The sequence below is a fragment of the Ammospiza nelsoni genome, chromosome Z, assembly GCF_027579445.1.
Source record: "Ammospiza nelsoni isolate bAmmNel1 chromosome Z, bAmmNel1.pri, whole genome shotgun sequence".
Lineage (NCBI taxonomy): Eukaryota > Metazoa > Chordata > Aves > Passeriformes > Passerellidae > Ammospiza > Ammospiza nelsoni.
In genome coordinates, this window is record NC_080669.1 from 49,576,083 (window position 1) to 49,601,981 (window position 25,899).

General features: G+C 43.9%; 2 protein-coding genes across 2 annotated transcripts; both read right to left on the reverse strand.

Annotated features, from left to right (window-relative positions):
• Positions 1–1,613: 1,613 nt before the first annotated feature.
• MRPS36 (mitochondrial ribosomal protein S36) lies at positions 1,614–8,767 on the reverse strand. The gene is made up of 4 exons (XM_059492516.1): positions 8,664–8,767; positions 7,573–7,636; positions 3,120–3,322; positions 1,614–1,886 (listed from the first exon to the last, which is right to left on the reverse strand). The coding sequence occupies exons 1-4, from the start codon at positions 8,700–8,702 to the stop codon at positions 1,869–1,871; spliced, it is 324 nt and encodes a 107-aa protein (XP_059348499.1). The 5' UTR covers positions 8,703–8,767; the 3' UTR covers positions 1,614–1,868.
• A 233-nt stretch (positions 8,768–9,000) lies between these two features.
• CENPH (centromere protein H) lies at positions 9,001–15,885 on the reverse strand. Its single transcript, XM_059493089.1, has 9 exons — positions 15,707–15,885; positions 15,559–15,614; positions 14,311–14,359; positions 13,859–13,933; positions 13,131–13,187; positions 12,185–12,248; positions 11,890–11,941; positions 10,522–10,682; positions 9,001–9,796 (listed from the first exon to the last, which is right to left on the reverse strand). The coding sequence occupies exons 1-9, from the start codon at positions 15,883–15,885 to the stop codon at positions 9,704–9,706; spliced, it is 786 nt and encodes a 261-aa protein (XP_059349072.1). The 3' UTR covers positions 9,001–9,703.
• Between the last annotated feature and the right edge of the window lie 10,014 nt (positions 15,886–25,899).

A 25,899-nucleotide genomic window follows, 5' to 3' on the forward strand; every position in this document is an offset into this window, starting at 1 on the left:
CCTGTACTGTTTAACTTACTCATCCATGACTTGGATGAAGGGGCAGATGCCTCCTCAGCAAATTTACTGAGAACACAGAGCTGGGCAGAGTGGCTGATACCCTGGAGTGCTGTGCAGCCCTTCAGAAGGACCTCAGCAGGTTGGAGAAATGGACAAAGAACCATCTGAAGTTCAGCAAGGGCAAGTGCAGGGTCCTGCAGCTGGGGAGGAACAACCCCAGGCACCAGCACAGGCTGGGGCTGCCCTGCTGGGGAGCAGCTCTGTGGAGAAGGACCTGGGGGTCCTGGTGGACAAGAAGCTCTCCATGAGCCAGCAGTGTGTCCCGGTGGCCAAGAAGGCCAATGGTATCCTGGGGGCATTGGGAAGAGCATTGCCAGCAGGTGGAGGGAGGTGATCCTGCCCCTCTACTCAGCCCTGCTGAGGCCTCCCCTGGAGTGCTCTGTCCAGTTCTGGGCTCCTCAGGACAACAGAGACATGGAGCTCCTGGAGTGGGTCCAGCAAAGGGCAAAAAATTTTATTAGGGCTCTGGAGCATCTCTCTTGTGAGGAAAGACGGGGAGAGCTGGGGCCATTCAGCCTCGAGGAAATAGAACTGAGAGGAGACCTCATCAGTGTTTAGCAGTACTTGAAGGGAAATTGCCAAGATGGACCAGGCTCTTCCTAGTGGTGCCAAGCAGTAGAACAAGAGGCAGTGGGCAGAAACTGATGCCCAGGAAGTTCCGCCTGGACATGAGGAAGAACTTCTTAACTGTGCAGGTAACCATACACTGGAACAGATTGCTCAGAGAGGGTGTGGAGTCTCCCTCACTGGAAATACTCAAGCACCATCTGGACACAAACCTGTGCCATATGTTCTGGGATGACCCTGCTTGAGCAGGAAGGTCAATAAAAATGACCCATTGTGGTTCCTTCCAACCTGATCCATTCTGTGACTTTGTGATCTCAACTGTGGGATCTCAGCACCTCAGGATGGAGGTGCAGAGTGGCCGAGACCACCCTTGGGGGGCTTGGGAGTCCTGGAATGTTGCCAGAAGTGTCTGGTGGCTGGACTTTGATCCTACATGGCAGACGACACCTGTATGAGGATGGGAGGATTTCACTGGGTGAATGGTGAAGGGATAAGTTAATTTGAGTGTAAGACACAGGGTTTAGGATTTCTGTACAGGGGGGTCTAAAGAAGTAAGATGGAGGAATTGGGGCGTGTCCTGTCCTTCTTCTTCTTCTTCTTGGCCTCCATCTTCTGTGGTGATGTTGGCACTTTGGGATTGGTTATTACTAAAAGTGCACCGGTTAATAAGGGTAAAAGGTATTGGGGAAAAATAATATCTATTGTGTACGTAACTTCGAGTATAAAGATAGGTGACCACCCCGGGGGCTCTCAGTGTGCCCATGGCTGGCTTGCTGTGCAGACCTCTGTTGGGCCGAGAGAAAATCTTTTAGATAAACAATTAATAAACACCGAGAAAAGATCTGAAGTCTCTTCTCGTCCTTTGAAGCGTCGGCTCTTCAAGGCCATCCCTGGGCCTTTCCAGGCCACCTAAACAGCCGAGAAACCGACACTCAACCAGTGGAAAAATAAAATGACCCTGTTAGATTGTTGACTTTTCAAATGGCTAATTAGAAAAAATATTTTAATGGTGCAGACATCATATATATTCAATTGCTATTAGCCATCAACATAAAATCCTTCTCAGTCACAAACAAATCAGTATCTTGTGTGTTGTGTCAATCTTCTCACCCATCATATGGGATTTTATTAAAGCTATTAGTATACAATAATTTTTAATATTAAGGCATTTTAATTTAACGCCTTTATTGTGAATATAATACCTCATTCTTCAACAGTGGCCAAGAAACTATCTTCTACATTTATTCTGGACCTCCACGCTGTAAAAGAAAATCATACAGTTAAATATATTCCACTAATAGAACTTGAAACTGAGATAAAATTCTCTTTTACACTGTTATAGACTAAGAGACACAGTTCTAGTTTTAATTTCTGATTTAAATATTGACCTATATAAGAACAGATAGCGTGGATATCAGCATCCACCAGTCATGACTACCTTTTTTTCAAGGGAAAGTACAAAAAAATTGAGCAAGACAACACATGCCACCTACAGTTACAGCTGCTTCCATATCTCTTTCTCTGAAGAAACCTGACTCTTATCCTTCAAAAGGTCTGACAAACGCAATGCTAACAGACACAAGTTTTAAAATAACTTTCACTGCCTACATTCCAAACTGCAAAGTAAAAACAAAGCCAAACAGAGTCATTACAATCTTAATGAGAAAGCAGAAAGGCATTCAGTTCATTATTTTTCCAACAAAATTATTTTACAACTTACCTCACTGTTAACCAAACATGCAAAAAGTCAAAAAGTGTATTACTGTGGGAAATAACTGATTTTACTTCTACTATATAGATGCAGCCTACTTGCACACAAGAAGATTTCTAGATTTCCTCTACTAACACGGTTATGCTATTTATGCCCTTACCATTTAACAAAACTTTGCAAGTATCTTTTAATTTCAAACTCACCATCACCTCACAAATTCTTCAAATTTTCTGCATTGTCCTTTTTCAACCATCAGTTTTTACAACTGAGAATTGTTGCAGAATAGAAGCAGGTTTTTCTTGCCTTTCATGTAAAATGTCATATTTACAAGTATTGCAGAAAATACTTATATCAAGTTTAATAAAATGTTTTCACTACTAGAAATGCAGGAGTTAATTTACTAATTAATAACTTATAAAACTAATTTGAGAAATATTTTGTACTTTGATCACCTGGTAATAGCCTTTTCTGGTCTAAGAACTTCTGTGATCCTGCTCAGCAAAGTCAAATTACACTTTAAACAACTGTTATAAAACAGGTAGTGGTGACAATTAATGCAGGCTGTGACTATCACCAGCTTACCTGCACATCTGTTCTAAGTCCAAATCTCTCTACTCAGTGGTACCATGCTACTATGCAGTGAGATTTGGTACCTTCTGTATTAAGAATTGGTACATTGGGTACTGCATATGAAAACCATGAAAGCCCAGGGCACACTCTTATAAAGAATTACTATGTAATACCATACCAGAAGAAGTAGAAATTAAAGAAGAAAACTTACTTGAATATACTCAATCTCTTCATCTGACATTTGTCTCCTTCTGTATTTCTGAGGTAAACTTCTTGCTAATTCAGAAGTGTCTGGTGTGCCTTGTACTCTACTAACACGTGAAATATTTTGAAAGGCCGGTGATGTGCCTCCTACAGATTCCTGTGCTTTTGAAGCAAGGAGAGATGGCATACTTGCTTGTAGAGATTCCTGTACTGAAACCCAGATTTTAAAACCATTTACAGAAATATTACTAGACTGTAAAATTAATAAGCAGCCAATAAAATCTACCACTGCCTGAAAATCTTATTCACTACAACAAACACCTAAAAGAATTAAATTACTCTACTTCTCACAACCTGTTTTTATTGTTGTTAAATGTATCAAGTGCAGACTCTAAAAATGCTGACAGTAGTATGAATGGCAGAAACGCTGATGTGGAGACGAAAGATCAACATACACCCTAACAATGGCTTTTTCACTGAGAAGCTGTACTTCTCAGTAAAAGCATAAAGTTATGTAAATGTTTGTGTGTGGGCAATTATGTAGAAGATAACTGAGATGATGCTTTTAGTTTACTACAACTGAAAAGACAGACAAGTGAAAAAGATCTAGAGGCTTACAGAAAGATAAAGCTCGCAGCCAGAACAGGCCGCAACATGCAATGCAGGGCTGCACCCATTTTTAATATTACAAAATGCCATCCTATCACATTTTGTTAGTGATGTGCAGAATGACCACCAAGTATGAGGCATCAGCAGTCAATGTTAATGAAATGTAAAGACCAAGGAGTGCATGAAGTTCTTCACAGGTGAGGATCAGGAGCTAAGCTTCAGGAATTCACATCAGAAAAGTTGCCTTGATTGTGCAGATAGAAGAGATGACAAAAGGGCAATGTCACAGTCAGTGTTCCAAACCTTAGGTCTGTCCCACCATAGCTGATTTTACAATGGAAATATGCAGTTGCCCCACTAGGCAGGACAGAGATCATAGCAATATGTTCGTTTCAGGACTCAGTCCTATATATAGGATAGGATCCATCCCAGGTGATGAGGGGGCTGGCAGATGAGCTTGCAAAGCTGCTCTCCATCATTTACCACCAGTCCTGGCTCACTGGTGAGGTTCCAGAGGACTGGAAGCTGGCCAGTGTGACTGCCATTCATAAAAAGGGTGGGAAGGAGGATCCTGGCAATTATAGGCCAGTTAGCCTGACCTCAGTACCAGGTAAGGTTATGGAGCAGTTTATACCGAGTGCCAGCACACAGCACTCACAGGATGGCCAGGGTGTCAGACCCAGCCAGCACAGGTTTAGAGGGCCAGGTCGTGTTTGACCAACCTGAACTCCTTTTATGACCAAGTGACCTGCCTGGTGGATGTGGGAAAGGCTGTGGATGTTGTGTACCTGGACTTCAGCAAGGCCTTGGCACTGTCTCCCACAGCACACTCCTGGAAAAGCTGGCAGCCCACGGCTTGGACAGGAGCACTCTGTGCTGGGTTAGGAACTGGCTGGATGGCCGGGCCCAGAGGGTGCTGGTGAATGGTGCTGCATCCAGCTGGTGGCTGCTCACCAGGGGTGTCCCTCAGGGGTCTGTGCTGGAGCCAGTGCTGTTCAGTGTCTTTATTGATGACATGGATGAGGGGATTGAGGCTTTCAGTAGTGAATTTGTAGATCGTGTGTCAATCTATTGGAAGGTAGGAGGGCTCTGCAGAGAGACCTGGAATGACTGAATGGATGGGCAGAGTCCAACAGGATGAAGATTAACAAGTCCAGTTGTCAAGTCCTGCATTTTGGCCACAGTAACCGCCAGTAATGTTACAGGCTGGGGATGGTGTGGCTGGACAGTGCCTAGGCAGAAAGGGACCTGGGGGTGCTGGTGACAGCAGCTGAACACGAGCCAGCAGTGTGCCCTGGTGGCCATACAGGCCAGTGGCATCCTGGCCTGTGCCAGGAACAGTGTGGCCAGCAGGAGCAGGGAGGTCACCCTTCCCTGTACTCGGCACTGGTGAGGCAGCACCTTGAGTGCTGTGTCCAGCTCTGGGCCCTCAGTTTGGGAAGGACCTTGAGACACTTGAGTGCGTCCAGAGAAGAGTGACAAGGCTGGAGAGGGGCTTGGAACACAAACCCTGTGAGGAACAACTGAGGGAGCTGGGGGTGTTTAGCCTGGAGAAAAGGAGACTCAGGGGTCACCTTAACACTCTCTAAAACTCCCTGAAACGTGGTTGTAGTCAGGCGGGGGTTGGTCTCTTTGTCCAGGCAAAATCTGACAGAATGAGAGGACACAGTCTTAAGCTGCACCAAGGGAAGTAGAGGTTGGATATCAGGAAAAAGTTTTTTAACTAACAAGTAATAAAGTACTGAAGTGGTCTGCCTGGGGAGGTAGTGCAGTCACCATCCCTGGATGTGTTTAAGAAAAGACTGGATGTGGCACTCAGTGCCATGATTTAGCTGAGGTGTCAGGGCATGGGTTGGACTCAATGATCTTGAAGTTCTCTTCCAACTGTCTAGTCACCCTGTGATATGTAAGGGTATAACACCTGACAAAGCTGAATGCTTCCACAGAAGTCCTTCCCAATGCTCCAGAAAATTGAGCAAGACAAGTGCAACATCTAACAGCTGGACAGAAGCTCTATATAACTATAAAATAAGCAGCATGAAAACAGCATGTGCAAAAGCATGTGAGCAGCTACAACAGCACAGTTTTGCCTGCCTTTGCCCTTCCTGGCTCCAGCAAGACCAATGACCACAAAGGAGAAGGGAGCCTTAATTAAGTTTTAGCCTTAATGAATCTGATGCAGTTGCAGGACTGGGACAAACAATCAAACACTTGCAGCACTGTGATGAAACTACCATTGAGAGGCATATTAAGAAGCTGCCAGTCAGAAGATTAGGTCTGAAAGTCCCAAGGTGGTTCAGTAATAATGGAAGATCCCAAACAGAGCAAGGCAGAAGTGAGCCCATCAGGAGTAGCATATTTATTGTGAACAGGGGGCAAAGTATTTTTGTTTCAAGAAATAATACACCTTACATACTACAAAAAAAAAAAAAAAAGCAGTTTCTCCAAGTTTGTTTCACCGACCATGAAAGTCTAGAGATTTGTCAAGGATTTTCCTCTACTGTATGTTTCAGTCTGAAGTGTAGTTGGAATACTCGTTAGTGAATTAAAAACATGAGAACTGCAGTAATCAGAAATTTTACTGTTGCTGCTTTAGTTCTATTACAGTCTCTACTATATCTCTCCCTTCCCTGTTTGAGACCATAATGTTGCAGCATTAATAGGCCCACTGGAATTTGGCTGGCCTTTCACATCCCTAGTTGCTCTGAGGAGCCATTTAGTGATGTAGGAGCAACAATCTGGTACAATTAAATGCAGATTTTGCTACAGCATTCAAGCAAGACAAAGTAGGTTGCAGTTTACTAACAAGATAACAGATCCTGATGAAGGTAGAAAAGTCTAACATACTTAAAAGATACAGTCACAAGAGTCTTCTGACACAGAGATAAACAAGAGGTCAGAAACACATTTTCAAGCTTTTGAGAAAGTAGTTCACTGGCATGAGGTGGTGCATTTGGCTGAACTGTGCAAAATGTGCAGAAGTTTTACAGAAAGTTATTGCAGAAAATAGTTCCTGAAGAGTTCACAGGCAAGTCAGAAGAGGCGTTTATATGCACTGTGGAGGCTTTCAAATGTTAAACTAAACTTCAAGCTAAACTGTGGGCTTGGTAATCCTGACAAATAACTAGGCATAGTATAATATCAAAAGAAGTGAGAATAATGTAACAGAGCTTTTAAAGACAACTTCTACTTTTCTTTCAGATGCTTTTTGACCAAAAAGGACTTCTAAATCAACATATTGCTAATATAAGTTTGTTGTTTAAATATAATAGTATTGGGAATACCATAAATATCAACACAGGTATAAAAGTTAATGACAAAGATTGCAATGAATTTTTTTTCCCTTAACATTAGTTAGAAACACAAGAAAATACTTCTTAAAATGTACAGAGGGTTGGATCTCCCAGCTATAATTATGTTTTGAAAAAACAGCAGAAAATACATCACACACTTTAACTAAGAAAAAATGAGGAAAATGCAACATCATTTATGCAAATATCACTGAATAACTAAAGCTGCTTCAAACTGACTTGGGCACAGTAACTTCAGTAAATATTAATATTTGGGAAAATGTGACTTTATATAAAGTAGAACACAAACACTGGAAATCCTTGACAAAAAAAAAAATATAGATCTGCATGCACTATGTGTCTACACACAGCTGCACAGAAAAGAAGTTGTGGAGAAAGTTCAAGAGTTGCCTTCAAAATAAACCAAGCATGTTTCAAAAACCTCACTCCAACTCAGTTCAGCTGTGTAGCTGAAAGAGAGAAATTGGGTCCCGGTTTTTAAATACAACAGTCCATGTAAAGAAATGTGGCGCAAGCTGTATCCATATCCAAAATACTTACTTTTAGGTCTGGGACCACTTTTTCTGTCTGGGAACTTTATTAATGGAGTATGTGGCTTGACTACCTAGAAGGAGACCAGGCAGTGGGAGAAACAGACACAGGTTACCGTGAATAATAAAATGTATCAACCAACCACTCTAAACAGCTGCTCTCTGCTGCACTACTCTGATACACTTACTGCTTCTTGAAGTCCTAAGTTCACCTCAGGAAGAAGTCCACTTTAAAAAGTAGTCCTGCACCCTGAGGTCCAGAGCAGGTACAGGCTTTGTCTTCCTTTTCCCATCAGTCTGTGTGTATGCAGAAACAGCCACTGCTATCGCATAAATGCAATCACAATGCAATGTGCTCTGGTTAGAACCCATCCAGAGTGCTGCGTGCAGCTCTGGGGTCCCCAAAGGAAAAAAAACATGGACTGGAGTGAGTCCAAAGCAGGGCTATTAAGATCTTCAGAGGGTTGTCCTCACCTCTCCTGTAAGACAGGCTGAGTGCTGAGGTTGTTCAGCCTGAAGAATGCACTGGGGAGACCTTACAATCCAAAGGGCAGGTTTGGATTAAAAACATTAGGAAGATTAGGAAGAAATTCTTTATTTTGAGTGTGCTGCAGCACTGGCAGAAGATGCCCACAGCATCTGTGGCTGTCCCATCCCTGGAAGTGCCTAAGACCAGGTTGGATGGAGCTTTGAGCAACCTGGTCTAATAAAGGTGTCCCTGCCCACGGCAGGGGGGTGCTGCAACTAGGTGACCTTTAAGGTCCCTTCCGATCCAAACCAGGCCGTGGTTCCACAGTGCTTTAGCACACGGAATCGCGACCTGTGCTCTGCCTGTACAAAGCACTTTCACCGTACAGAGGCCCATCTTAGGAAGGAGCTGCCAGCCAGCTCCGCACCCGCTGCTATCACAGCGTCCGGCACCTGCGACACCGTGTGCACGCGGCTGCACAGCTCTCCCCAAGGACACCGGCCGCCCCGGCGGCGTCTCCTCATCCTGCGGCCGTCTCGACCTGCTGCTCGGCGGCGGCAGCAGAAGCGAGCCCCGCCGCCCGAGCCAGAGCTCCGGCTGTCTCAGACACGCCGTCCCGGGGCCGCCCTTACCTGCACCGCCCTTGTAGCGGCCGCCATCTTGCTGCCCATGGTGAGGAGCCTGAGGGGCAGCTCGGGGCCCCGCCCACAGCCACCAAGGCCGGTACGGGCGGGGCCTGTCTAGGGGCGGGGCCTGTCTAGGGGCGGGGCCTGTCTAGGGGCGGGGCCTGTCTAGGGGCGGGGCCTGTCTAGGGGCGGGGCCTGTCTAGGGGCGGGGCCTGTCTAGGGGCGGGGCCTGTCTAGGGGCGGGGCCGCACCGGAGACCTGGCCTGCCAAACCAGCCGCTTTACCGTGAGTTAAAAAAAACTCCAAACCAAGCAAAACATTTTCAGTAAAATCAGCGTTTTATTATTAGATCAAGGCATCCACCTACAAAAATTAGCTGGCAATCACTCACCAAGTTAAAAGTGAAGCTACACACCAAGATAATAAGGGACACTACACATTCCTAAACTGTGCTATGCCCCAAGAGTCAATTTCCTTCAAACATCAAACAAAGAACACCAAGTTAAAAAAGCGCAAATTCTAGTGAAGACATTGCTTAGCTGCACAGTCAACAGTATGAAGTCACCTCTGCAGACAAGAGTCAGTGCTAACAGGAGCAAAAATTTTTGGGGTTTAAAATTACACATAATGCCTTAAAACCCAAAAATAGTCCCAACTCCAGACTTGCTCATAAATTTTCCTGACTGAGCATTTGACTGGGACTGAGCAGGGTTGTGCACCCTGCTTGAGCTCTATGGCTGCTGGTCCCCAGGGAAGGGGTACAGCAAATCCTCAGTTTAAGTCCACTTCTACATGAAACCTTGAAACTTTTCTTATGTTCTTGCTGCCTCTCAGAGGAAAAGAAGTGCTTAGACAGGACAGCTTGAGAAACGAATCTTCAGGTAGTTTCATTTCATCAGCTGTACTGCCCCCTTTGACACAGTCTGTTTCTCTGGAAAGAACAACATCTTCCAGAAAGGTCAAATTTTAAAATTTAAGATACATGAAATTTATCAAGTTTAGTTAAAATGCACACAATGTATAAAATAAACACCACATCTCCTGACTCACTGACTTACTACATTTTTTTCAAGCTGTAGAACAATTGCCTTTAAAGATTCATCTTCTGCCCAGTTAATTCTGCTTCCAATTATGATGTTCTATAAATGAGAAAGATTTACAGGTTAAAACAAGCCCTTGTAAAGGACAATTCCTAGTAAAATATCTTAAAGAAAGTCTGCTTTATAATTTTAATTTGAAAGCCCTTGAAATTCACAAGTGTTTGAAGTAGGCAGGATGGAGGGAAAAAGGAGAAAGGGAAGTATTGCTTTAGATCCTATTGTTGATACATAGGCAAAAAAAACCCAAATCCATGCTTTTTTATTTTCTAGAAGGCCTTGCATACTACCTCTATGTTAAATACAGAAACCTAGAGAACGTTTTTAACGATATGAAATAAAGTTTGCCTCAACAAAAATAACAGTTAACATTCTCACCCTGCCATTCTGGATCGAAAAGGGGAATTTAAATTTAACCAAAGAGAATTTGCTCTACTTAGGGCTGAGAAAATTCCAGGAATACAAAGCCAAGAGATAGTTTTAGACTCTTATCTAAATGCCAGTACAATGTTAAATTTCTTGTTCTGAATTTGAGATGTAAGACTGTCTCTAAACTCTACAAAAAAATAATGCAAAGATGCTTGTGACCATTTCATTCTCTTAGCCTTTAAAGCAGAAGTTTTTCTTCTATACACAGTTCTTCCATTGTTAAACTTAAAGGTTTTAACAACACAAAATTGTTTTCTAAGTTATATTTGCCATACAGTATAATATATTGAGTGTAATCAAAAATTGTAAACTTGGTTCTAAAAGCCACACAACATTACCTGGAACACATGTTGAATTATTGTAGTAATCCATCTTTCTTTTTCTAATTTATAAAGCATCTTCTCTGTTTCACATACATTCACATATGCTTGTTTCTCCTTTTGCCTTTTCTTCATGGTATGAATTTGCTGTAGTTTCTCTCCTCCATATTTTGTCAGTGCTGTTACATTATTAGGAAAATTAAGCATTAAATAGTTATGTGTACAGTAGAACTGAAGATACTCTTTTCCTCACAGCCACCTAAAGCACTTCCAGTGCATAATCCTTATTTCACACTCCACTCCTTCCCTCATATATTCCTCAATATATTTCTTTTATGAAAGAAGCAACACACGCTGTGGCTACTTGGTTATCAAACTATATCAGTTGGTTCCCTGGCCAACTGTAAAACAGAATGTACATTGTATGCTGCCTGCATTTCCCTCACACAGGGAGTAATTTGCATCTCTTTCCCATACCCTGTTTTTGAGTGCCACAACTTTTATGGCACTCAAAAACATAAACATTTTATATCTTTAAAAGATATAAAAAAGGTCTTTTTTATATCTTTTAAAGACCCTTACTCCTTTTTCAGATTTCACTGAAACCAAATTCCAAAGTCATACAAGGAGAATATGAACATGACCAGCGAATATTACTATTTTCATAGGAAACCAGGTTAAAAACTAGACTGATTAAAAGTGTTTAGGGGCAGTTCATGTGTTGAAAGAATGCCGGCAGAGCATTCCTTCCTTTGTCTGCAGAGATATCAGTATGTTCATTTTTCCCATGTGAACAGTTATTTCACTGTGTTCGTTCATTACTGTCTACATATACACAACTCCCTGCACATGAATCAAACAATAGCTGTTAGAATTGATGGCAAACCTGGTCACGAAAGAAAGAACATTCAAAGAACACATTTACCATATGAAGCTCTGAATACTGATGTCACATCTAAATTTGACCCACTCTAACAAGACTACTGAAAACCAATATATGTATACTTCTTTCTAAGCAAATTCCCTCTCTATTCTGCAAATACCTCATAAATGTGCCATAGGACAAAAAAGTATCTTTTAGGTGCTGTAAGGCTGATTTAAATGACTAAATAATGTGTAACTTTCTGAGGAGCTTACCTGAAATAATAAAATGCTGCCACATTGTTTTTGAGTATTGTCTTGCATCTCTCATTCTAATGTGTCAGTCTCACAAGTAGGGAACACAACAGCTCATCTCTTTCTACTCTTTTAACAAGTTTTATAACTGTGTTGAGTTTTGCTGCTTCCCATGTAAATTAATATTACTACAAGAGTAACTTTAAAATATTAACTATATGAACTCTACATTAAAATACAAACCACAGTCAATACAGGTAACACACTTACAGAGTCTTTCTGTTTTAATGTCAATCAGCTGCTGTTCCTTCTGATGTATTTGCTGAAAGAAAACAAAAAGTATTTTCCAGACTCTTGTCTTCAAAAATACTGAAAGATGCTAATTCAATCCCCATGATCACTTGAAGTAATCCTTAATTTTGACAGCAGTAGGAACTGCACACATGTCACCACATATTTAGCTTTGAATGACTTGTGCAGTCATGCTGCTGTCCAAGTGCACTCCTTCCCACGCTGAGGTTGATTTACCTGCACTACAGTAACAGAAGCTTCAACTGCCACTCACCTGCTGATAGTCAATTATTGTCCAGCTGAGCAATAGTATGTGTCGCATTTTTGCCAGGATCAGACTAAGGAAGGAAACAGTTACATACCTTAAGACCACTAATATACGTCAATATCATAAATGTTTAAATCGACTTTATTTACTTTAAATAAAGAATTTATGATTTCTCATAATAGCAAATTAGTAATACGTGTCACTTCTTTTTGCACTTACACTTACAACATCCCTTCTTTTTACAGTTAATATACTCAGTGTCACTGTAGAGGCCAAAGAGTTCAGTTACTTCCCTCTCAATTCCTCTAAGATTTCATTTAAGTCTACCCAACATTTTACATCACAGAGTTTGGATGGTATCAAGAAAGCCTAGCCATCTGGAAATAGCTATGAATTAAAGCTCCTAAATCAAGGAGATGCAATCCCTTACCCGTATTTCTGACAGAAATTAAATTTCTCATATTACACTTCATATGCATCCACCTGTTAATAATTGGCAGGCAACAAAAAGCTACTTTTAAAAATGTTTAAGCTTTCAGTTCTATTTCAAAGACATTTTGCTCCTACATAGTTAATTAATAAAGGCAGCAAAGCAGAGGCAAGGCCCTGTTACAAGCCTGTAATGTGTTCGGCTATCATAAATGCAGGTAATTTAGGAACTAAAGACAAAAAGCTCTCTTGGCTACAAGCAGTTCTCACTAGTGAATCAAGAGTTATGATCTCTGTAATCAAAGGTGAGTAAATTCAGAGCCCAACTGCAAATCTACCATGGGTGTATGAAGTCTGATCATGCTGATTCTAGCCAGAAGGTAGACACTATATCATTCTGTCAAATCTAGAAAAAGGAAGCTTGCTTTCACAAGAGGTAAAATGAAATAATCTAGAAATGTGTCACAATAAACTGTGCAAAGTTCATTGTTTTCTAGCTGTCTGACTCCCAAGAACACCTTACCGTGAGTCCTCATCATCTTGTTTCAATTTGTTTCTGAGGGCATCCACAATTTGGGTCCTGCATATTGCAAGAAATAGCATATGACTGATGAGAACTCATAAGAAACTGAGAAAAGCAGGAAACAGAGAGAAGAAGATTTAAATAAGTAATATAAGAACATAATTTCCAAGATTCCACTTTCGTCCACTTTCACATTGGAATTATATAAACAAAATACTCAGTACCTTTAAAATACCACACTCCTTAAATAATGGGGCTTAACTCTCAGGACAGGAAAGATACATCAATGATTATTTGTGAGAATGACAACTCCTTTTTCTCTTGACCAACATATTTGGACACCATTAATCCCAGAGTCTACAGAAAGGAAGCTGGGCAAAAGTGTAAATTCAAATAAATAGCCATGAAACACATGCCTAACATTATTAAATTCCATCTTCTCATAGGCATTTGGAAAATACTGCCAAGAAATATGCTTACTGATCTGTACAGTCACTCTTTCTCAACTGTAAAGAAGCTTTTGGGTGTACACATTTCAACCTGTAAGTTTTTTTGTTTTGGTGGGCTTTTTTTTTGCTTTGTTTTCTACAGCATTCCTATTGTTCAATGGTACTTAAAATCTCCCCAGTCTCCCATATCACTTTAAAATCCTGTACCTATGTATATATGCATCTATGTATGCACACATACAGAGAAAAGCTCAAAGTAAAGGGTGAAGAAAATTCTACCTTTGCAAGGCCAACGTCCTGTTCTGTAAAGAGACTTTTGCATCTTCTAGATCTCTTTTCAAATTTTGTGTGGCACTGAAAGACAAAAAGCAATTAGACAGACAAACTGAGTGTGAAGATAACAGAGTTTAAAAGCAGTGTCACATTTTAAATTGCTTTCTACATATCTAATTTTAGAATTTTTCATGTGAGCCACAAATCATTAGGGCCAGGATTAATTTAGCATGTGGAACTATATTAGCAAATTCTAGCCATCATGTAAAGGACTGCAAATTTAAAACCCACATCAGATACAGAAGTACATTGGGAGGATGAATACAGCATTTCTTCCCCACAATTCTTCTTAGTTTCCATTATTTTCACCAATCTTTTCTGAAGTACTGATTGTAAATCCAGCAATTCACTAGGAAGGAATAACTAGAAGAGAATTTTGAAGCTATCCGGTGACATACCTCTGGCTAAAGTTTTCTTCAATTTCATGATCAAGGAAATTTTCCTGACCTGCAAAAGACAATGTTGCTAAAACAAGCACAACAGAGACTTTTAAATACAATCTATAGAGCACAAACGATTAGCATTTTTGTGTGAACAAGTTATTTCTTACTTCTACCTCAAAGCTTTTTTATCTTTTACTGTTAATGAGGCTACGCTATCAACCAGCTGTATCAGAGAAATAATTAATTTAGCATTTTTTAGATAAGCTAGAGCTGATTTTGCCATCACTCTATGTATGCCACTGGATAGTTCAACGGAAGAGCATGTACCCAACTGCACCCTGGGCTGTATCAGAAATGTGTCCAGCTGGTCAAGAGAGGTGATTCTGCCCCTCTACACAGCTCTTGGCAGACTGTTGTGCTGCATCTTATGTTGGGATTCCCAACATAAGAAGGACATGGATCTCTTAGAGAAGGTCCAGAGGAGGGCAATGATCAGAGGGCTGGAGCACCTCTCCTATGAGGAAAAGGGTGAGAGAGCAGTTGTTCAGCTTGGAGAAGGAGGATGGGGATTTTGCTGAGTCCTTGCAAATGAAGGAGCTTACAAGAGAGCTGGAGAAGAGCTTTTTACTAAGGTATGTAGTTTGTATTTGGAAGATGGTAGGTTTAAATTAGATATACTGTGGGGTGATGAGGCACTGGTAGAGAGATTGCCCAGAGAAGCTGTGGATGCCTCATCCCTGTGAGTGTTCAAGATCAGGTTGTCAGGTTGAATAGGGCTCTGAGCAGGATGATTTAGTGGAAGTGGCTGTGCATGGTGGGAACCAGATGTGTTTAATGTCCCTTCTAACCCAAATAATCTCGTGACTCTACAGGTAATGGAAACACCTTAAATCAGTATTGCTGCCAAACAGTTTGACAAACTTTTGGCAAGACTTCAGCCCCAGTGACCAGATTTCTGAAAACCATCACTACATGTCAGGTGAACCTAAAGTTCAAACCCAGAAAAGGAAGGAGAGGACAGCGGGCAGCAGCTATATGGCATCTTTGCAAACACTCAAATATGTCTCAAAAGCTGCATAGAAAATGTGTTAAAATGTACAGCCATGAAAAAAAACCCCATCATTATCGTAAGGAACACTCTTAATAAATAATTAAAGAAAAGATTAACAAACTATGTAAATATATATTTATATATTAAAATATAAATGCCACATCCCATTCTTTGTTAGTGCAACATCCCACAGCGGGGAGGGATATACTTACCGGCAAGAATAGCCGTGTTGTGCTCTATGAGCTGCTCCTTCAGTTGGTCCCTCATGCTGCGGCGGGAGTAAAGAGACAACGGTCAGAGGCTGCGCATCCCTTCATCCCACCCCCGGGCTGCTCCCCGTCGCGTCCCGCCAGCACTAACCGGACCAGAGTGGGGACATCCAAGTCGCCGGAGCCGTCGCCGCAGCCCTGGTACAACGCCGGGGCCGGAGTCAGCTCCAGCTCTCGGGTCGGAGCCGGAGCCGGGGCGGGGACCGGGACCGGGACCGGGGCCGGGGCCGGGGCCGGGGCCGGGGCCGACTCCCGGCTCAGCCCCGCCATGACAGCACTTTCAAAACGCGCGCCTCGCGCCCCCCGCGCCTGCGCAGAGTAGCGGCGGGGTGGCGCTGCCCTCAGTGGCCTGGTCCCGTACGTGCAAGCGAAAAAAGAAAGTAACGTTGTCAGAGCACTGGGTAAAGCGCAATAGTTCTTCCCTCTGACCTAGTTCTCACATGGAGATAGAAGCAATAGATGCAAGCTACTAACGGAAGTAAAAAATTGACTGCAAAAAATAAGCACTAAGTGAAGAGAGCTGCTGCATAGAACAAGACTTAATTGGGTTTAAGAGCAAGTGCAGCTGCCAACCCAGCACAATGATCCTGTTTACCATTAAACCATGACCTGAAATGTGAAATGTGTCATATTCACACATTATTGAACACGGCCAGTGCGAAAAACACCAATCACTTGTGTTTTTTTAATTTTAAAAGTTGAATAGTAATAAAATGGTTATAAAAATAGTAATACAATTAGAGTAATAATAATTTGGACAATTTGAATTAGGACAATTAGAAATATGAGACAATAGAACTGAAGAGTTACAGACGTTGGGGTGTCTTTTTTGGTGCAGCACAAGCCCGAAAAACGACACACGTCTACAAAGGATTAACCCTTAAAAACAATAGCCTGTTGCATATTCATACACCTCATACATGATGCCTAAATTCCATTCAAGCACAGGATTATGTCTGGTCATCGTCAGCTTCTTCCTCTGAATCCTAATAGCGCCTTCGAGGCAGGAAGAAGTTTGTTTCTTCTGACAAGAGAGCAATAAGTTCTCTTGGTGTCCTGTGGCTGCTATCTCACTGCAGGTCATTTCTTTTTAAAAAAGGGATCCTACATAGCATAGTTTCTATTTTAACATTTTTATAACCTAAAGCTATATTTAACACACTACTTAAGAGAATTATTACAGCATTACTGTCTAACACAACACATATAATATTAATTTTAATATTTGTGAAAAGCCAATCATAAAATATGCATTTTTCACACCCAGGGATGCTGACTCCTGTACAGCTCTGGGCACCTTGTTCCAATGTCTGACTACCTTGGACAGCTTCTGTAATTGTCTAAGGGCGGGTACATTGCAGCTCCCCCAGCCAGTCTCCAAGAGTCCTCAACAGTTTCTCCTTCCTCTTTGAGCTCTGCCAACAGGCTGAGCAGATCACCACCTCACACAGCTGATTTCTCTGCTGCCCCCAAGTCTAATCTGGCAGACACTCCTCCACCAAATAGCAGAGCTCACGGCAGTGCTGCTGTCCATGCACCACGCTGCATGGCCAGCCAGGGCACCTGAGCTGGCCCGAGCTCAGCCAAGCTCTCAGCACGGCTCACAGGCTCCAGGGAGATGCCTCAGCTGCAGGAGGAAGGTAACTGTGCTGCCCTCCCCACCGGAAAAACCCAACCAAACAAAAATTATAACAGCTTTAATAAGTTTAATATAAATAAGGTACTTTGTATATACGGTGAGCAGCATTCTGCTTAAATTCATATAGAAGTTTAAAATTTTTAGCCAGATCCCATATAATGGGGGACTACAACTGTTCAATGGTGCTTATCTTGGTGTTGGCAGTGCTGGTAATATCTTAAAGGCCTAGAAATGAAACAACAGACTTTTGAGCCAATATTAATGTGGGAGATAGTATAAAAACTGGTCTTTATTGGAGGCCTCCAGGGAAAGATATGGAAAAATGCCCTTCCCCCCACATGTGGTGAATACAGTTTTATAAGTTTAGCAAATTAACATAACTGCCAAGAATTCTCAATTAGATGCACAAGTGATGAAGTAATTCCCACCTGTTCAGCCATCTCTGAATCCTCTCCCACCCCCTGCTATCTAAGGATAGGAGCTAAAGTTTGCTTTTGAAAATGTGTCTCAAAGAGCTGCTTTCAATCTTGGCTCCCAGAAAGAACCAAGATAGGATAGGGGCCTTGAACCCCTGGGGTTTGGAGCCTCTGGAATCTGTTTTATCTTTCTGCCTATCAGGGTAGGGAAAAGCTGAAGGGAAGTATTTGGGCTAGCTGGGAACTATGTACAACAATAATCTACAGAGCTATGAATATATATGAAGGAAGTATAACAGCAAAGGAATGATGTACAACAATAATCTACAGAGCTATGAATATATGTGAAGGAAGTGTAACAGCAAAAATCATTCTGGCATCAGTGGCATATTTCTTTGTAACTGCCTACAGAGAAATAACGTTGATTATGTTTACCCTGTTCACTGTTTCAGCTCACTTAATTCTCAGTGATCAAGCCAGGCCCATCCTAGTACACAAACCCCGTTCATGGATGGTCCATGCCACCTACACAAGATAAAGATCTTCAGCTCAGAAGCAAGCAGATCTTATTTAAGTCTGTCTGCAGTGACTCTACTGAACCAGCCTCTATGTGCCATGTATTGACACATAACCACACATATTCCCCCCACACCCCTGCACCCTAAGATTCTTACCTTTTGCTTGGCAGCACATTTATTCACATTGATTATATTCTTTGACATATGCTGTATAACTAAGAGAATGTCACTATCAGTGAGAGATGTGTAGCATTGCAGAAGTGGTAACTGAAAGGAATGAAATCCATTAGATAAGCCTATTAGAATAATCCAAGTACACTGGGTTCTTTGCAGTTTTTCTTGGACAATTATGGTCTCTTGTCTCGCAGTGGGAGGTTTTAAAAGCTACTGCCCTCCTCTTTTAGTAGTACACAGGGAGACAAGAACATGGTGAAATACCATGAGGAATGGAGGAAGTGTGCACCTTATAAGAGTGGCCTTTAGGCACACTGAGTCACAAAGTAGGAGGTGGCCTGACAAGCACAACTTACAAACATGCATCTATCAAAGAGTTTCAGAGACAAACAGAAGGCAGCTGCTGGAATCATGGATGGTGGGATGTGAATCATGTCATAATTCACAATGCACAGCTCCATCAGGTACTTGGCCAGAATGTTCAGTTTATCTGCAGTAAGTCAGAGTTGAATATTGGCTATCTCCAGAGCATGAGCATCCTGTCATCTTGGTTTAGTTACATAGGAAAAAATACTTCCTTAGAGAGTACAGGGTTGAAATTCAAGTGCCTTTATCACAGAACACTTCTGTGTTATATTTGGCTGCTCATAGTCTAGGACTGCCCCTTTCAATGGCAGTCTAGCAGTCACCTGCAATGTGTCATGTTTCACTGTTGGAAACTGCAAGGAGTTATTTTAAAATTAAATGGTCAGGAACAAAGTTTAGTCAAACGAGACAAGCATTGCATCTAAGAACCGTTTATTCCTAATGAAAAACAAAATGTAAGGGAGTTACTCTACTAAAGAGGGTTAGACAAGACAGAGCAAGCGTAAGAAAAACGGGAGAGGAATGGGGGGTGGGGAAGACAGTGAGTGAGTGAGTGAGTGAGTGAGCGAGCGAGCGAGCCAGTGAGTGAGTGAGTGAGTGAGATGCCACTGGAGGTCAGGGAGTGCATCCACGAGGTGGGGGGTGTGCACACTGCTTCACGGGAGACTGGGCTCGAGGTGAGGGGGCACTCAGGCCCAGAAGCCTGGAGAGGGTCGCAGTGAGGATCACAGCAGTGGGCTGGCTCAGAGGCCAGCAGGGTTGGATGCAGGTGGCTTAGGCAGGGACACAGGGAGGCAGAGCAGACACAAAGGTGACAAGAGCCAGTGAGGAAATGAGAGTCAAAAGACAGGCTGGGGCCAGGGCAAAGAATCAGGGGATGGCCAACAAGGCTGACATCAAGGACAACAACAAGGCTGGTGGGAGTCTGTTCTAGAGCACCCAACCAGGATGAATAGGTAGATAACTTATTCTACAAGCAGCTGGAGGATGTTTCAGGATCAGCAGCCCTTGTTCTTGTAGGTGACTTTAACCTGTTAGACATCTGCTGGGAACTCAACATAGCGGAGAAGAGGCAGTCTAGGAGGTTCTTAGAGTGCATGGAGGACAACTTCCTGTCACAGCTGGTGAGTGAGCCCACCAGGGGAGGGACAATGCTAGATCTGCTGTTTGCAAACAGAGAAGGGCAGGTGGGAGATGTGGTGGTAGGAGCCTATCTGGAGCACAGCGATCATGAAATTATAGAGTTTTCAATATTTGGTGAAACAAGGAGGGACATCAGTAAAACTTCCATGCTGGACTTCTAGAGGGCAGACTTTGGCCTATTCAAGAGACTTATTCAAATAGTACCTTGGAAGCAACCCTTATAAACAAAGGAGTCCAGGAAGGATGGGTGTGCTTCAAAACAGAAATCTTGAAGGCACAGGAGCAGGCTGTCCCTATGTGCCAAAAGATGAGCCGATGAGGAAAATGACTGGCCTGGATGGGCAAGGAGCTTTTGAAGGAGCTTTTCTTTTTTTGAAAAAGAAAAAAAAAAAAAAAAAAAGAGGGTGTATCACTCTTGGAAGGAGGGTCAGGTATCTAAAGAAATGCTTAAGGGAGTTGCTAAGTCATGTAGGAAAAAAATTATAGAGGCAAAAGCCTAGTTAGAACTCAATCTGGCCACTTCTGTAAAGGACAATAAAAATTATTTTTATAAATACATTAATGGCAAAAGGAGAGCAAGGACAACCTCCATTCTCTATTAGATGAGGGAGTGAATTTAGTAACTAAAGATGAGGAAAAGGCAGAGGTGCTTAGCACCTTTTTTGCCTCAGTTTTCAACTGAAAGACAGGTTGTCCTCAGAACAACTGTCCTCCTGCGCTGGGAGATGGTGTCAAGGAACAGAATAGCCCCTTCCTTCCTCAGAAGGAAGCAGACCTGCTGAGCCACCTAGGTGCTCACAAATCCATGGGACTAGATGGGATCCATCCCAGGTGATGAGGGGGCTGGCAGATGAGCTTGAGAAGGCACTTTCCATCATTTGCCAACAGTTCTGGCTCACTGGTGAGGTTCCAGAGGACTGGAAGCTGGCCAGCGTGATGCCCATTCATAAAAAGCATGGGAAGGAGGATCCTGGCAATTATAGGCCAGTTAGCCTGACCTCAGTACCAGGGAAGGTTATGGAGCAGTTTATACCGAGTGCCAGCACACAGCACTCACAGGATGGCCAGGGTGTCAGACCCAGCCAGCACAGGTTTAGAGGGCCAGGTCGTGTTTGACTAACCTGAACTCCTTTTATGACCAAGTGACCTGCCTGGTGGATGTGGGAAAGGCTGTGGATGTTGTGTACCTGGACTTCAGCAAGGCCTTGGCACTGTCTCCCACAGCACACTCCTGGAAAAGCTGGCAGCCCACGGCTTGGACAGGAGCACTCTGTGCTGGGTTAGGAACTGGCTGGATGGCCGGGCCCAGAGGGTGCTGGTGAATGGTGCTGCATCCAGCTGGTGGCTGCTCACCAGGGGTGTCCCTCAGAGGTCTGTGCTGGGGCCAGTCCTGTTTAATACCTTCCTTGATGATCTGGATGAGGGGATTGAGTCCACCAGCAGTAAATCTACAGGCGACAGAAGCTGGGAACATGTGTCAATCTGTTGGAAGGTAGGAGAGCTCTGCAAAGGGACCTGGACAGGCTGGATCAATGGGCCAAGTCCAAAAACATGAAGTTTAACAAGACCAAGTGCTGAGTCTTACATTTTGGCTACAGCAATCCCCTGCAGTGCTACAGGCTGGGGACAGAGTGGCTGGACAGTGCCCAGGCAGAAAGGGACCTGGGGGTACTGGTTGACAGCCAACTGAACATCTGCACTTCGAGTACCCCCAGGTCCCTTTCTGGGCCCCTCAATTTAGGAAGGATTTTGGGACACTTGAACACATCCAGAGAAGGGCAAGAAGGCTATGACGGGCTTGGAACACAAACCCTATGAAGAACAGCTGAGGGAGCTGGGGTTGTTTAGCCTGGGAAAAGGAAGCTTAGGGGAAACCTTATCACTCTCTAAGGGGAAACCTTATCACTCTCTACAACTACCTAGTTGCAGTGAGGTGGGAGTCAGTCTTTTCTGCAGGCAAGCATTGACTGAACTAGAGGACACAGCCTTAAGCTGTGCCAAGGAAAGTTTAGATTAGAGGTAAGAAAAAAATTCTTCACTGGAAGAGTGATTGGGCACTGGAATTGGCTGCCCAGAGAGATGGTGGAGTCACTGTCCCTGGATATGTTTACAAAAAGACTGGATGTGGCACTCAGTGCCATGGTTTAGTTGATGAGGAGGTGCTAGGTTGGGTCATAGGTTAGACTAGTTGATCTCTAAGGTCTTTTCCAACCTAGTTCACTCAGTAAAAAAAAAAAAAAAAAAAAAAAAAAAAAAAAAAAAGGGCTAGGACCAGGGCAAGAAACAGACCTCGGCAGGCTGGAGCCAAAGCATAGATATAACATTCAAAAAGCCCCTCTAATTACCAAGCCTCAAATACAAAACCAGAGTCTCAAAAAGGACCCAAGCCCAAAACCCACACTTAAAGTGCAAGTTTCAAAAAGCCTGGAGCAACTGTGACACAGTTACTTTTTATGCCCCTGGCTTCTCCAAAAGCCCATCTGCTTGGCAGGAGACCATTGGCCTAGTCCAACCTTTCACCATCTGATTGGAGAAGTCCCTCTAGGGAGTTCAGCATCTCCTATTACGTGGCCCATGGGAGATGTTGCCAGGAGAAGTCCTTCAGAGACAAGGCTTCTTCTAGTTGTCTCCTACACGTTGCTCATGTGCACCCCGCCTCCGTGTGCCTCTGACAGCCATTGTTGAGGGAAATCAAAACTAAATTGGCTCCTCACAATCAGGCATGCATTTTAGCACTGAATTTTGGTAAGTTAGGCTCATGTCACAGGAACAGATAAATAAAACTAATTTCTATGTGGAAGACGTGTGTCAGCCAGGCTCAGTTGCAAATTTTGAGCCATTTTAACAAGTTGCCACAGTTCCAGATTCAATTTACAGTAACACCTGTTCTCAACACTTCTGCAATCTTTGAAGCTCTTCTTAGGCAGTGCTGAGGGAGCAACCCAGAGAGAAGTCCAGGGTTTTCAGGATCTTCATCTCCATGTGGTGGATATGGACCTTTGAGCAAGTGTGGTCAGCTGCTTAGCAAAGTCTCCAATATATGGGTGAAGAATCTCTTCATATTTGGTGGCAATGTACCACCAACATTGTCATACCACCAATGTATGACACCAACCAGCAGCAACTTCAACTTGGAAACAGCGTTGTTCTGTAGAAAGAAGCAGATTTATCTAAATTACTTGGTTCAGAACACAGGTTTTCAAGTTAGTCAGTGTAAGGTTTGTTATATGGCAGGATGTTCATACCCATGTTTTATTTGCCCAATTATCCCATCATCAAAAAAACCCAAACAATATTAAAGGTAGCAGCAATTTAATTGAATAGCTTAGAATATATAAAATCGTATACACTTAAAATATTGAAAATATAATTTGGTTAAAATAAGGGATAATTTGATTACAATAATAGCACATAAGCAAAAAAATAACCGCGCGGGGTACGGAGTGCAGGGTCCTTGGACCCCTGCCACCTCACGTACAAGCTTGCCAAGTGAAAATTCCCCCTTATATGCCATATGTCAATGCTATCTCCTCCCATTTTTGATTCATCACACTTCTACCTCCACCCTCATCGCCACCATTACTGCGCATGCTCCACCACTCTTTTAGGTGGTCACACCACTCTTTGGGGGTCGTCACTGATGAAGGCTCTCCTCTTCCTCGATGTCCTTTAATTCACCTTTGGGTTACGCATGTGCACCAAGCTAGTATAATGTAAGCCAAAACTAACATAATTTATATACATATATTTAAGCATCAAAGCATAAATCTCATATGATTAGCATTTTCCTGGGACCCAACCAGATTTTCCCTTCTTTCTGTTAAGTTTTGGTAACTGTTATGTCTTGCTTTTTCCTGCCTTGAACATCTGCAGGAAAGGGGGGGTGGAACTCCTCCTCTCCCTTTCTTTCTTGGCACTACACCTTTTAACGGTTTTAATATTTCCAAATATTAATTACTGTATCAATATTGATTACCGTTTCAATTTTGTCAGCATGAATCATACCTATTTACCACACCCACTTGCACAGAATAACTACACTTACTAGAGGTAATCTTCTGTTACCTCTATTGGCACCTGCAGGTGTGTTAGAAGGCTTTGAGTTCAAATCAGTGAGAGGAATAAGCAGTTTTGATACATCAACTCACTGTTGATAGCCAAGAGCTTTTTGTGTTACATACAATTGGGAATTGAATGTCCTTTGTTGGTCATCTGTATTGTTAAGTGTATGTACAACCATGTAGGGTGTCACTGACCAGCATTCATGCTTTAGCCTAGGGTAAAAGCCCTTTGTCAACTGACACATCCAGTCACTCCTTGAATGCTTCTGGAGAGTGACTTTCCCACTTCCAGTATCTGACCACCCTTTCAGTAAAGAAATTCTTCATGTCCAACCTGAACCTCCCCTGGCACAGCTTGTGGCCGTTTCCTCTTCTCCTGTCCTTATCCAGAAGTTTGGTACAGACATAACCCATGGGTGTAGACCACAGGCAGCAAGGTTTCCTTGCTCACAAGACATGGGCTAGAAAGAGCACAGTACTAGTATTAGTAGTTAACTGGTCTAACAACCCGCATCTCTTCATATTATCAGCTGAGTTCAATCCTACATTTCAAAGTTGAAGGAGGCTTACTAATGCCTCTGGAGAAATCATCAGTGAAAGTGAATCCCAGCCCTAAGGCAAGCCACACCTACAAGGACAGTTTACTGCAAATGTCCTTAGGTGCTGCCTACCAATCTCCAGGTGTCTCAGATTGTTGTAGATGCCCTTCACATAGTTGCTACACAGCTTTGGGTCATTACTGTCATCTATGTCAGGGTCTTCAGACTCAAGCAAGACATTAGAAAAAGCCTGACATAGTATGTGTCTTCTACTGGATGGCGTTCATGTATTTCCGTGGAGTTTGGAGACTGATGCTCTGACTACAAGGACATTCAGCAAATCACTGCTGACAGCACCTCCCTTCACAGCCCAGTGCAATCCTGCAGCGTGGAGCACTGCAGGGGCTCATGACCCCTATTTCAGGGCACCAGACGGAAGGCACGGCTCTACCGCAGCGGCAGCCAAGCACTGGGCTGGGGAAGGGGCACATAGTACAAAGAGGCCGGGACTGGTGTCGGCGGTGGGGCTGGGACGGCACGTTTTCCGTGGCGAAAGCCTCCTGGTAACCATCCGCCCCGGAGCGGCGACCTACTTGACACTCGGCTGCCCGTGGTCTCCCTTCAACTTGGCGGCTGGGCTCACTTTCGGCCAGCCATGCAGTGCCGATGTCCCCCCCCATCGTGGGGGCGTTCGCCGTTCCATTCTTGGGGACCGTCGGCGTGCTCTTCTCTTTCGAGGGGTCGGCTGCGGAGCGGGACTGCAGAGAGAAGGGCGGTCAGCGGGACGGCGAGCGGGGTCTGCGCTGCACCGCCGCAAGCCCGGGCCGCGGGAACGGGGCAGCCGGGGCAGCGCCGGCGGGCTGGAGGAACGGAGCCGGGGCAAGATCTCTTCAGGGCCTCGGAGCCGAAGGGCCGTAGATGCGAAGCTGAGGGGCTTCGCGGCTGCTTCTCTTCGCAGTAGAGGGCTGAAGCGGCCGCTTCTCTTCGCACTAGAGGGCTGAAGGAGGGCAGAGTGAGGGAACCAACGGGCTGTCCCAGAGAAAGAAAGAGAAACAACCACCGCCCTCCCCGCCAAGCAAAGACTGGACTGCCCCCGGGCTGTACCCCGCACGGCCCGCCAGGCTGAAGGGAAAGAGCGAGCAGGACACGAAGGGCGGCGCAGGTGCCTCCCCAGGAGCCACGGCAACAGCCCGCTCCGCTCCCCCGCCCGCGCCGAGCCGAGCCGAGCCGGCCCCACCGCGCACGTACCGAGGTGAGCCCGCCGGGCAGGAGAGCGCAGCGGCACGGGCCGCGCTGCCGGCACCGCTCGGTTCAAGCGCCCAGGCGCCGCCTCTGGTTGGCCGCCCATGGCCAGCCGCGCCTCCGCAACTCGCGCCCTGTTCACGACCCCATGGCTTCTGCACCAGGGAATAAAGCCTTACTGGAAAA

Excerpts from the sequence above, each read along its gene's own strand:
- CENPH (XM_059493089.1), bottom strand. The coding sequence starts at position 15,885 with ATGGCGGGGCTGAGCCGGGAGTCGGCCCCGGCCCCGGCCCCGGCCCCG. Across the intron at positions 15,615-15,706 it reads GATGTCCCCACTCTGGTCCG|CATGAGGGACCAACTGAAGG; the intron begins GTTAGTGCTGGC and ends CTCCCGCCGCAG. Across the intron at positions 12,249-13,130 it reads CAAGATGATGAGGACTCACG|TCTGATCCTGGCAAAAATGC; the intron begins GTAAGGTGTTCT and ends TTCCTTCCTTAG.
- MRPS36 (XM_059492516.1), bottom strand. The coding sequence starts at position 8,702 with ATGGGCAGCAAGATGGCGGCCGCTACAAGGGCGGTGCAG. Across the intron at positions 7,637-8,663 it reads CCGCTACAAGGGCGGTGCAG|GTAGTCAAGCCACATACTCC; the intron begins GTAAGGGCGGCC and ends GTCTCCTTCTAG. Across the intron at positions 3,323-7,572 it reads AAGTGGTCCCAGACCTAAAA|TACAGGAATCTCTACAAGCA; the intron begins GTAAGTATTTTG and ends TCTGGGTTTCAG.